The sequence below is a fragment of the Zootermopsis nevadensis genome, unplaced genomic scaffold (assembly GCF_977971745.1).
Source record: "Zootermopsis nevadensis isolate Lab colony 2312 unplaced genomic scaffold, Znev_1.0 Znev_ptg000027l, whole genome shotgun sequence".
Lineage (NCBI taxonomy): Eukaryota > Metazoa > Arthropoda > Insecta > Blattodea > Termopsidae > Zootermopsis > Zootermopsis nevadensis.
Window position 1 is genome coordinate 632167 of NW_028259159.1, and position 12814 is coordinate 644980.

The 12814-nt window shown below is 35.3% G+C and overlaps 2 protein-coding genes across 24 annotated transcripts; one reads left to right on the forward strand and one right to left on the reverse strand.

The window, feature by feature from the left end:
- The first annotated feature begins 2 nt into the window (after nt 1-2).
- Nucleotides 3-4326, forward strand: CSN7 (COP9 signalosome subunit 7). Its single transcript, XM_022077741.2, has 7 exons — nt 3-137; nt 273-461; nt 745-909; nt 1985-2072; nt 2465-2685; nt 3697-3899; nt 4141-4326. Exons 2-6 carry the CDS (start codon nt 282-284, stop codon nt 3856-3858), a joined length of 816 nt encoding a protein of 271 aa, XP_021933433.1. The 5' UTR covers nt 3-137; nt 273-281; the 3' UTR covers nt 3859-3899; nt 4141-4326.
- On the reverse strand, nt 1810-12773 carry LOC110836495 (pickpocket protein 19). Of its 23 annotated transcripts, none has more exons than XM_087356529.1 (11): nt 12747-12773; nt 10847-10953; nt 10499-10708; nt 10181-10343; nt 8421-8551; nt 8040-8133; nt 7361-7649; nt 6420-6594; nt 5825-5919; nt 5229-5458; nt 1810-4736 (listed from the first exon to the last, which is right to left on the reverse strand). In XM_087356529.1, exons 1-10 carry the CDS (start codon nt 12756-12758, stop codon nt 5325-5327), a joined length of 1410 nt encoding a protein of 469 aa, XP_087212655.1. In that variant the 5' UTR covers nt 12759-12773; the 3' UTR covers nt 1810-4736; nt 5229-5324. The 23 variants fall into 23 exon arrangements, with proteins under 23 accessions (XP_087212655.1, XP_021933414.2, XP_021933411.2 ...); XM_022077722.2 differs by having other exon boundaries at nt 1810-2638; nt 5234-5458; nt 10847-10956; XM_022077719.2 differs by having other exon boundaries at nt 1810-2671; nt 5234-5458; nt 10847-10956.
- Between the last annotated feature and the right edge of the window lie 41 nt (nt 12774-12814).

A 12814-nucleotide genomic window follows, 5' to 3' on the forward strand; every position in this document is an offset into this window, starting at 1 on the left:
GACATTTATCGACTAGTTAATGCTGGTTTAGTTGACATAACAGTCGAATGTTCGTTTGTTTCTTCTACTCCTGTCCTAGCACTATACTCTGTTAGGTGATGTTTATAATAAACTACTAACAAAAGTAACGAAATTAGGTAAGTATCAGAGTATAATCACGTTCGTACTATAAATCAGCAACAGTTCGAGTATCAGGAAGTATGCACTGTAGAGACATGAGCATTATTGTAATTTAGATTGTGGTAACCTAACCTAAAAATTGCATTTTGCAGTGTCAACGAATGAAGGGTACGATGGCAACAGAAAAAGGCTCTTCTGCGGGCAATAATCCTCTTGAGCAGTTTGTATTATTGGCAAAATCAGCAAAAGGTGCTGCAGCTGTAGAGTTAGTAAAACAAGTTCTTGAAGCACCAGGTGTACATGTATTTGGGGAGCTGTTGGATATGCCTAATGTAATTGAAGTGAGTAAACGTTGCAGTTTATTGTAAATTATAATTGTTAAATTTTGGCACAATGAATGGGAAACATTCTAAAGTTAGGACAATGACATTTTGGTTTAAGAAGTTGGTGAGGATGCACATTACTGATAATCATCATGTGGTTGGTAGGTTAAAGGGGATTATGTGATGTGGAGAGAAATCTGTGCCTGAACTGACACTTTCAATTAATTTTGTTTGACTGGATTTGTATTGGCTGTGGGAATTTCAGATCTCAGATGAAATACAATTATTTATGTTTTTGTAGCTTGAAAATGGTCCACATGCCAACTATTACCATGCATTGCATTTATTTGCTTATGGAACCTATCGACAGTATTTGGAAAATAAAGCCAAACTTCTGGAGTTGACTCCAGTTCAGAAGAAGAAGCTGCAGCATCTAACAGTTGTTACACTGGCTACAAAGAATAAGGTATGACAACATAGTTTCTGTATACTGTTTCATATCTTACTTATTCTTTCCCTGTGTAAGTGACAAGATTTTTCTCTTCACTATAAAATCTAGGCTGTCACTGTAGCTTACCCAGCCTCCTTTCCAGTGGGTAATGAAAGAGGTTCTTTTGTGATAGGTAAAGTGACTTGGGTATGAAGCTAAGCACTCGCCTCCACTTAGCGCTGAGGTTAAGAATGTGTGGAGCCATATCTCTACTTCCCCGTTCTTCTTTATGGCCTGGTGCTTAGTTAAACAGTCAGGTAGCTCAGTCAATATAGTGACAGACTGGATGACCAGGGTTCGATCCTTGACAGGGGCAGAGAATTTTTCCTCTAGCCCGTTTCCAGAGTGGCTCTGCAGCCATCCCAGCCTCCTGTACAATGGGTACTAGGGACCTTTCCTGGGGGTAAAATGTGGCCGGAGTATGACACTCATCCCTATCTAGTGCTGAGGTTAAGAATGAGTAGGAGCTATACTACCTCTACCCTCCCAAGTGCCTACATGGCATATAGTGGGACAGCTTTACCTTTTACTAGCTTAGTTAAACAAGGTGTAAAATACATAATTACATAAGTTAGATGAAACAAATATATTAATATAGGCATTAATAATTTACTTAAATATGCAATTTCCTATTCACCCAGTTAAAAAAACTTAAGCTCTGACGAGAAAGTCATAGCACAGGTGACTTTTACTCAGGTATATATAGATATTTTCATTACCTACTCAATTTCCCCAGCTCCTGGTACTATTTGTATTTTCTCCAAGCTGTTCTCAATATTATATGTAGAAAAATCTGGTAATCCAAAGTTTGATACCAGAGAAAAGGAGTGTTATGAATGTAAGGATTCATTGTTTAAGTAAAAGAATAGTACAGAATAACATGTTAAGAAAGTTCAAAGGAAATATATTTTTCACATCAGAATGCATTCTTAAAACAAGACTACTGCTTTGGGTCACACAGATTTTACATTAACTTATTTCATTGAGAAATATATTATTTCAGATTTGTATAAATAAGGAATGTTCAGTGGAGATGTGACTTATTTTTCAGTGTATTCCATATGCTGTATTACTTCAAGAACTGGATATTAAAAATGTTCGAGATTTAGAAGATCTCATCATTGAAGCTATTTATGCAGGTGAAAATTATTCATAAGTTTTAAATGCAGTTTCATGTACAAAATACAGTGTGACAAACATAAATACAACTGTAATAAAGTTTTTCATTCCTACAACTATAAATTTAATCAGTTATCACAGTGATGCAATTGCTACATGCAGCCACATGAATACACCTCTCACTTTTCATATTGTTTTAGTTGCTGATTTATTTTATTATGTACATCTTTTGCTTGTATTTTGCTTTATATTTACAACTGTCTGTGGTTGTTAACTTACATTAATATTGGTTTAAAAAATTTCTTCTGTTTTATTCAGATTATTATGCAAGTCCATGTTTTAATGGCTGAGTTCCATTTATTTTATCTTGTTATATAAACACACAACTAGTTTATGATTATAATTCTTGCAGACATTATCCACGGAAAGCTTGATCAAAAGAATAGCCAGCTGGAGATTGACTATGCCATTGGACGTGACATTCAGCCAGGTGATGTAGGATCCATAGTGAGCACATTGCAAGAATGGTGTGATTCATGTGAAGCTGTCTTGTCATGTGTAGAGACTCAGATCAATCGTGCCAATGCTGAGAAGAACAGGTGTCTCAAACACAAAGAGGCTATTGACCAAGAGGTGAATTCATACATAAAATTAAACATAGGCTTCTGTAGGGTATGTTCAGAGTTTCATGGCCATACTTTGATGCTTTATATTCAGTAACACGAACTTGATCAGAACTTTGAAATGCAAAAGATGTTTTTAAATAAGCAACTGTCATAATAAATCAGAAAATTAGCTACATCACCAAGAAGTTTAATCTTGTAAAGATTGCCTTCATTGACATCTCAGTGTCTCCAATGTGAGTATGTAGGTTCACTGATTTAATTATACTACTGTCTACAAATAAATTTATAATAAAGTTGCTGGCTGGTTAGTTTCTGGCTTTTGCTGCTAGACACTTAAGGGGGACCATGTAAAATATACTTCTGTGCCTAAGAATATTTGAGTGAATAGCTGGGAGTGTTGTGAAATCTGTATAGATGAAATTACCATTAGGGATCTATCCTACATAAATTTTAAATCCCTCTGTTCACTGAATTCAGCTATCTGACAGATGTATAGTTTTACATGTAAAGTAGGGAATTTGCTAATTTATAAAGGGCCTAAAAGAAGTGTTGAGCCTGTGGAGGAATATTATTATAAAATTTAGAGATCTCTGTCAAAGGTTTTGTAGTTTCTGAATGCCTGTATTCAGTAAAATAGTACTATTCCTTGCAGTTTAAATTAGTTAACCATTATTTAAGTTTCCTTTTTTGATTGAGTGATAGCTCAGTCAGTATAGTGACTAGCTACGGGCTGGACAGCCGGGTTTCGATCCCCGACGGGGGCAGAGGATTTTTCCTCTAGCCTCTGCGTCCAGACCGGCTCTGGGGCCCACCCAGCCTCCTCTACAATGGGTACCGGGGTCCTTGCCCGGGGGTAAAGCCGGCCGGGGCGTGATGCTGACCACTCACCCCCATCTAGTGTCGAGGTCAAGGAAGAGAGGAGCTATACCTCCACTCACCCCAAATGCCTACATGGCATATAGTGGGACAAACTTTACTTTACTTTGATTGAGTGATGTTGAATTACTATTTACACTAGGTTAGCAACATTAAGAAGACACTGAAGACTCAGTCACAGGATCCAGATGAAGCAATGGCAACTGATTCCCGAGAAGCTGTTGCACAAGGTGCAGAAAAAGGAAAAAAGTCAATCAAAGCCAAAGGTCTACGTGGCAGTAGCAAGTTCTGGCAGAAATCATGAGCAGACTATAACCATGTTTAAGTTTGTGACACAGTTCACATGTAAGTATACTTATTAACACTTTAAACACAACTGTTCACCATTATAAATATCAATTTGTTAATGCTGTTTAGGGAAATAATCACTGTTTATTGTGAGAATCACATAAAACCAATAAATAAAAAATTAAGTTATTGATTGTTGAAGCAAGTGGGATGTATAGATACATTTGGGCTGTAAAGGGCTACTTATAAAATATTTTGTTGAAACCTGAGTGAATGAAAATAAATTATTTACTTTCAGGTGATAGGCTATGCTGGTGTTACACCATCCCATTATCCAATCTGATGAGCAGTGAGTAAGCAGTAGAAACAACTGTTCTGAAGGAGAAGGGAGTGAATAACACATCTGACAATTTGTGTGTTTCAAAAATGTATAATTTAATACAACTGAGTGGAAGATTGTAATTAAAATGTCATTTTTCTCTAACATTATTGTTACTTCCCTTTGTGAAGCTGTCCTGCCATTTCTTAATAGAGTGAAGTTTAGTTTAAAAATGAAATGTTCCCTGAACAAAACTGTAAACAGCAGACCTAAATTTTGGAAATTTATTTGAATCTTGTCTGCTGCAACTTACACATTCTGTTTCAGGTACAAATAGATTCACGGTTACAGCTAAGATTACCATATGCCATTGTCTGAAGATATGGTTAAATTGCCTTTTTATCTTAGGTTCAAAATGTAGTGCTGTTGGTCAATGTGAAACTGTTACATATGGAGAGCAAACCCATATATCAAAACCAGAGAGATGGTGTTCTATTATGCAATCAGGCAATCTCTAGCAGATATACTGTGGCTACCAGACTAGTCTGTCTCAACTACCAATAACTGGAGAACTGCTGAAATAAAGAGCATGAAAACATTAAGTGGATTTACAACACACATGAAGCAAAACCTACCAAATGACTGGAAGTAATAATACTAGTGATTAAAGAAATTGGGTGACAACAAACATCTGCAAGGAATTGTGGATCCCAGAAAAGTATGAATGAAACCTGATTTATACTCAATCAAATATTTAAAGTACCTCTCAATTTCATTCTTCATACTTTCAAATGATTATGTAAGATGCAAGGACCTGACAGTGAACCTTTCATTGGCTAAGAAAGGAAATCATTTCAAGAAGATTCCTGTTTTCTGTGTTCATTTTCTATGAACAAGTGTACTGTTGCACAAGTGATGGTTGTTCTTTCTTCAGAGATGAACAATAAAATGTAGATGTTAGAATTACAAGTACATAAAACAAATTTTTAACTATGTAATGCAAGGGCAAACTACTTCAGAAAAGAACTTTTAACTCTAGTAGTGAATTATTTTTTGATTATTGTTACCTTACAATGCATATATTGTGCTTAAGTTCTGTTCACTCTGGAAAGTTGTTGATCATTTGGGAGACTTCTCTCATTAGGTGATCCCAGATGATGCTCTCAAGGTGTATGAGAAACAGATGTGTGGGAGTGTACTGCTTCCCAGACTGGACGCACCAGGAAGTAGTATAATATCTCCACTACACTGAGAATACTTCCACCAACAAGTAATCCAGCTGTTCCACCCATATTCACTGCAAGAAAATTAGTAACAATCCTACGTTATTCTGCTTTGAATGACTCAACGTGAATAAATTTAGATTTTTTATATTCATTCAAGCAATATTGTGGTCAGAAGAAAACTTCATATTTGGAACAAACTGTGAACAATAAAGGACATTTTTTAAAAAAATTAAGTGCTAACAACAAAATCAATTATGGTCTTGAAATAGCATCAATCTTAAACAATTTTCACTGGGATGACTCAATTTTTCAACTAGTTTAATTTCAAACTCAGGAATTATACTAGAAAATGACACAAAACAGGGTATTTCCCCTTAACAGCACTACTTGGTTCAGATGTTAAGTGTGAGAAGTGGAAGAATAAATTATGTACTCACCAACCATATCTACTTTGTTTCTCACAATGTTACGCTTGAAGCGTACAGTGGGTAACTGGACCATTTGTACTTCTATAGTTGTGTAGTTTCTGGGTCTGTATCAAGAATTGTATATAACCTCTTATGAAAATGGTAATTTGTGGGGGTCTGCATTAATTTTACTCATTCATTAAGATCAAACTGAACTATTTATCATTTTTAGGAGCATTTAAGATCTCATTAGGATATGAAAATGTTTTTGATATGATTAATATTTATGCAAGAAAAGTAAGTATGTAGTGTGACAAGCTTTGCAACAGTAAATCTGGAGTTACTATGAATTAACATCATAGCCAATGATGTATGCAGAATCCAAAAACATTCATTTAGGAAACTAGAGTACACATTTACACTCTTGTGTTATCGTGGAATAGAGAGTAGTAATATCTGGAAATGTCTGAAATACAAATTCTAAAAAGCAGAGGTGTTAACAGCAAATAGTACATACCGATATAAAAGATGTTTATGTGCAACCTAAGCAAAGTGTACTTTTCTTAAAGGGTTGGTATAACTATCATTATAAATCTGCAATTCAAGAAACTAAAAGCAGTCTTACTCTCTTTCCTCTTCCTTAGACACCATTCTGAAACCAAGTTCTTCACAACCTTGCATGCACGTGCATGATATACCGGCACCTTCACGTTTGTCCCAAGGGTTTATTAAGGTATTAATGTAGTCTTTATTTTTTTCAAGGCATACCATTCCATCCAGATCACAATTCTTTTCAGTTCCTGAAAGAAGTTTACTTTTCAATGGACTTTTTAATAAAGTCTAGACATTTTAGTCTTCTACTGGGCACAAAACTATCCATTTCTTTCATACCTGCAGAATTTGTCTTGGCTGACACTACCTGTTGTATGTCAGTAGTTTTACAAAAAAAGGATAAATAAAGAAAGAAAGAAGTAAGAGCAGATAAATTCAGGTAATGCTTATTATTACTCAGTTCAGAATATTTAGTCTTCTTGTCTGTTAACTGAATGTATAAAGATAAAAATATGTAAAACTATAATTTTTACATGCTTTTGTATGGGTGTCAAACTTGGTCTCTCACACTAGGGAACAATATAGATTAAGGATGTTTGAGAAACAGCATGATGAAATGCACCTTCACATAAAATATAAGCTAACATTCAAAATCACAAGTATATTGAGAGAAACAATTCACTTTCCAAAAGATAAAGGCACACCAGCAATTTTTAAAAGTGCATATACAATAATATTCATGAGACAAATAGAATTATAAAAGGAAAACAAACTTCTGAGACTGAATAACCTTAAATAAAAGAAATGTTATTCTAATAACAACATATCACAAAAGTCTAATAAGATGGGGGGGTGGGGGGGGAGAACACCAGTATATGCCATGATGCATTAATGGGTTAAGAGATGCATATTTCCACTACCACCCAGTTCACTGATTTTTTTAAGCTTCAGATACTCTGTCCCATGCATTTTTCCCTCTCATCATTTCAGTTATGGTATTTGATCATAACTTACTTGCTGCAGGCATCAGAGGGTTAGTGCAGTTACAAAGACGCATGACTTCTCTTCTGCGGCATTCTACTAAACATGCTGAGTAGGAATACCAATTGTAAAGATAGAACCCCGTGTTTTCTTCCGGGAATTTACACTGTCTTTTATCAATGTTAATTGATCTAGCATCAGGAACACTTATCACTTCTGTTACTTGAAGTAGTGTCTTGTAAAATATTTTTCTTGTTGCAGTAATAACATTTTCACTTAGAGTGTTAAAAGTTGGAACTTCATCTTTTGACAAGTAGTACACCTATTAAAGAAAATAAACAAACAGTTTGCTGTGAATAAATTTAAAAGAGTATATAGGAAAGACAAATATCGTTTTAACAAGGTACTGAGCTTTATGGCTCTGTCTGTTTCATGTTTGGGGAACCAAGTATCAAGTTGGCTGTCATTGTGAGTTTCTGTAACTTCTCTTTATAGATATTACAATTGTACTTTATCCCATTCACTGTATTTATAAATTCAGTTTAGCTGTAAGCTAGTGTGATACACAGCCAGCTGGTTCATGCATTAGTTATGTTACATGGACAATAAATAATGCTGATATATGAACTGCAGAGGGAATTTAGAATGAAACAAAAAGAGGATGGTGAAGTGGAAACAGCTGGGAAGGAAGTGGCCATGATGTTTCATTCACCTTTGTGTTAAGAGCCAATTCCAGAAGTAGTTTTCCAGGTCCTGTGGTGCGGTTTGACATCATATCTAATAAAACCTCTGATTTTGAACTATTTCTGGAATGAAAATGAAGGTACTGCATGAATAAGTCAATTGCAAGTGACAAAGCATATATATATGTGATCCAGTGACTTTGATGGGAAGTAATAAGAATTACTGAAGTTCAAAGAAATATTGTATCATGCAAAAATGTAAAGTTTTCACTAAATCTAAGCACTATATCAATGTTACGTCTGTTGTGAGATAACTTTTCTAATACAAAGGGATGTTGTTATCACTGACTGGTTTTCAACACATACAAAATAAGGAAGATACTCTGATAAATCTGTTGAACATAACTTACTGGGTGTGAATGTTGTTAAGGGCATAACAGGGACCCATTTCAGTTTGTAATGGTAAGAAGTATTTGCAGCAGTCAAATTCATTACCATTCCATTGGCAGTTACGAAATATGTCTTTGCATGGACTTCGCACCTAGCATAGGAGCAAAAATAAATTACATTACAATGTGTAACTTAAACAGTAGTGATATATGGTAGAGTAACAGTTAATGCATCATGCCTCTGGAATATAATTTCAACAAACAAAAATACTGGTCAGTAAACTACTTATTTGTAAGTATGATATTAAGTTTCTAATTTCTATAATACTGGCAACATTTTAGGTTCTCATGGTGATAAGTTTGAAGATAAGTGTTCTGGGATGTTATGCTGTGTAGTCTAGTAGAAATTTACCAACATTTTAGACGTGCTTACCACCTTCATCATCAAGGAAGTGACGATGGAAGCATAAGCATCTTTGAAATATCAGTAAACTTCTACCAGACTACATGGTGCAACATCCAAAAAGACAGTCATATTCTATAATGCAATTGATACATATAGAAAAATTAAAGTATTCAGTAAATTTCAACTCAAGAATAAAATAATACACCGATTACATTAATTTACAGAAGATCTGTGACAGGAAAATTCATTTTAATGTTAATGTCTAGAAGAGTGTTTCTTAGTTAAAGTTTGTCCTGCTATATGCCATACAGGCGCTTGGGGTGAGTGGAGGCATAGCTCCTCTCTTTCTTGACCTCGGCACTAGATGGGGGTGAGTGGTCAGCATCACTCCCCGGCCGGCTTTACCCCCGGGAAAGGACCCCAGTACCCATTGCAGCCGATCTGGACGCAGAGGCTAGAGGAAAAATCCTCTGCCCCCGTCGGGGATCGAACCCCGGTCGTCCAGCCCGTAGCTAGTCACTATTCTGACTGAGCTATCCTGGCTCATGAAGAGTGTTTCTTTGGACTGTTAATCTACAGCAAACCAAGAAGACGTCACTGAACAATGGACTACCTTGCAATTTCAGTATGGCTACCACAAAGCTGTATTTCATAACTACACAATTCTTTTGTTGAAAGTATTATTGCTGTTAGATAATATTGATATAATTGTGATTTTGTCCCTCTCATCCTGTCAATGACCACATCCTTGTACACACATTATTTATTGCATCAGATTATATTTAAGAAATTATGTTTATACACTTACAGTTGTACTGAAATAAATAATTTATTTACAGCACAGCAAATTTAAAATAAAAAAATGTATATTTTGGTGCAGTAACAACTAGGAGCAGAGCATTCATGTTAACTGGCTAACACATTGAAAAATGTAAACTAAAAGTCTTACTTCGGTAACTCCATACACTGTAATGCAGCAGAACTGATCAGATATTGCACCATAAGCCAGGTCCATGCAGCCTATCACAGGTAATGTTAGCCAATTTGTTCAGGCTTACACTGTCCATTTTTACGCACAGGTGCAATTAGAAGAGACATGATACAGTATAGACTTCAGGGGAGGAGCGAGCATATGGTATTCCAAGTACCACCCATTGTACGTTAAAATTACACTTCAGTTGCTTGTGTTTGTTGTACAGAACTTACAACATTTTTACACCCCCCCCCCCCCCACCTCAGGATTAGGCTTTTGAAAGTCATACTCTGCCACTGGCAACAACAGATATGCATGCAACATATCTATATTCAAAAAATAATAAAATTATTTAATCAGAATTAAAAAAGTAAAAGCATTTAATTACAGTTTGCTTCATACCGACTGCACAACATCAAACAGATTAGTTCTTAGGCAGTCACTCTTCTCGATGAAGTTTAATTTTGATGTATTATCAAGACATTTATGTATGAGTGTAAGATGTTCTTGAAATGCAATTTCATCGAATAACCGTCTCATTTCTTCTACAAACCCATCTTCATGCCTGAAAAGCATAATAAAATATGAAAATATAAATGCACATTGAATAATTCTTGATGCAGGACAAGTCTTGACCAAACGTTTATGGCATATGGTTGGGTGAGAATGGAACAATAAATGGAAGAGACAATCAAGTTAATTAACCAATTTTTGACTTACTTCTTGAATTTATTCCTGATGTATGAATTCGCCACTTCACTGTTCAACCCATGTTGAAATACAGCAATTGAGATAAATGGAGTGTTCCAGTCAAGATATGTAGTGTCAGCCACAAAACTGACTGCATTGTTCTGATTATTTTCCCAGGCAGACAAGATAAGTAGAAATGATCCACACCAAGACAATGCACAGCATACAACCCAGAACACCCTATAAAACAGTGAACAGAAACATATCTGCTGTGTGTGTACACGTTTGCACATAACATTATATACCTTCAAATAAGGTAAGGTAGTATGTGTTTGTGTTAAAGAGCATCTTGGGTTAAAATTTATTTCCTTAACTTACCTTTCAATCCAATGTCTTCTTGGTTTAGTTATGAATTTCAGACCATGAATTGAAGAATTGTTGCAGAAATCCTTCAGTATGTATATAGACATCTTAAGGTAAGCGCACTTCTATGACAGAAATATACGTATCAAAAGAAATATTGAAATAGAGGTAGAAAAAATGTGATAAACAGATACAAAACGAACCCCAATCCAAAAAATACCTTCATACATCAAAATTAAGCAAATTTTCAAAGAAGACTTTTGGACAGAATACTTGTTCTTTAGTTATAGTAAAAATTTTGAGTAGCCTCATGAAGATCAGACTTGTATGATATTGTGCCACGCAGTCTCACAGAAACTGACCAATGTTTCAGAGGTGCTGCCTCTATTATCAGGGTAATGATCATCACTGTAAGAACCTGAAATCTCACTGAGTCACTCCATATTCTTAATTCTAATGATGATATACACACTGATATACAGTAATATCATTAGCATGTAAAACTTGAAATTGATGTGGTTTGCTTTTATTCTTATTTTAAAAGGCACAATTCCTGGCCAAGCAATCAAATTTAAATGACCAAAGAGGCACCTGGAAGCGGTCAGTGAGTGTGTGCACATTCACATATCATAATATTTTAACGGGCAACACAAAAAGGGGACAATGAAATTTCACCATATTAATTGTGCGTAGTAATAGGCAAATATGTTCTAAGAATTTAACTTAAAATGCATGGGAAAAGGTTCGAATAAGTAACAAACGATAAAAGTAACAAGCAAAGCTGTCTCACTATAAACCATGGAGATGCAGGGTGAGGGTATATATCTCACTCATTTTTGACCTTGGCACTATATGGGGATAAGTGATCAGCATCACACCTTGGCTGCACTTTAAAGGACCCCTGGTACCCATTGCAGGCAGATACCAGATCCTGTCTGACATTACAAATATTAAGTTGTATATAATATTCACTTAAGATTTAACTTGATGCATTATCCTTAAGACTGGGATAGCAGCTTCCTCTGAAATGTTGGTAACCACTTGCAGTATGCAGGCTATGCAAAGGCATTATCAATTCAAAAATAAATGCAGGAAACACAATGTTATTCCATTTTCACTGAGGCGTAGGTATTATGGAAGGCGAACACGAGTAAAATATGAGGAATTTCGGAAGTTATTGTAGAGTTACTAGAAATGCTGCTATCATATCAAGTTCTTGAACATAACCTCTGATTTTGTTTAATGTGGAATGAAAGCCCCTTCATAACATAATTTTTAAAAATGCGTTTGCCGCAGCCTCTTGTCAAATTTCGGCACTTTCCATGTTTATGGTACAGTTTACAACATGTTTAAACTTGACATGAATTTATGAATGGCCTATACGAGGTTCACACAGCGGTGAAGATGTCCATGTTGGTCTTTCTGTTGTAAATCCATTATTTTTGGAACGTACAAAGCTTGTATTTCCATACATGTTTAAAAATCTAATTTCATGTTCGTACACTCACAATTTTAAAATTAAGAAATCTATTCTACATGTTAAATACTGGGGAAAACTATCTGAAATATTAGGAAACAAAATGCTGAAAAGTATGACGAATCCAAAATACACCTGTCCTCGGAAGGAATTGGTGTCAAACCCGTGGTCATCTTTAGTATTATAGATATATTAACCAACTTCATTTGGAATTATTCGAGAAGAAACTGTTTGAATCAAGATTCACAACCAATATCCTCATTATTCAAATTTCATACACAAGTAAATAAACTGGCCTATATAACGACCTACGAGCTTTCAATGTAGTGGCTACCGTCTGTCTGCAAATCCACTAAGTGCATGTTCTGAAAGCTATAACTATATATTTAAAGTATAATAACGATCGCTGGTTGCCTGCAATGAATACCAAACACGCACATGCATGGCCATCACGCCAACTGTTGTATAAGTAAATACACACTTCGGAAATTTCTGAACCTTGTTTC

Excerpts from the sequence above, each read along its gene's own strand:
- CSN7 (XM_022077741.2), top strand. The coding sequence starts at position 282 with ATGAAGGGTACGATGGCAACAGAAAAAGGCTCTTCTGCGGGCAATAAT. Across the intron at positions 910-1,984 it reads CACTGGCTACAAAGAATAAG|TGTATTCCATATGCTGTATT; the intron begins GTATGACAACAT and ends CTTATTTTTCAG. Across the intron at positions 2,686-3,696 it reads AAGAGGCTATTGACCAAGAG|GTTAGCAACATTAAGAAGAC; the intron begins GTGAATTCATAC and ends TATTTACACTAG.
- LOC110836495 (XM_022077722.2), bottom strand. Across the intron at positions 10,344-10,498 it reads ATCAGGAATAAATTCAAGAA|GCATGAAGATGGGTTTGTAG; the intron begins GTAAGTCAAAAA and ends TATGCTTTTCAG. Across the intron at positions 5,920-6,419 it reads TCTAAGGAAGAGGAAAGAGA|ACCCAGAAACTACACAACTA; the intron begins GTAAGACTGCTT and ends TTCTTGATACAG.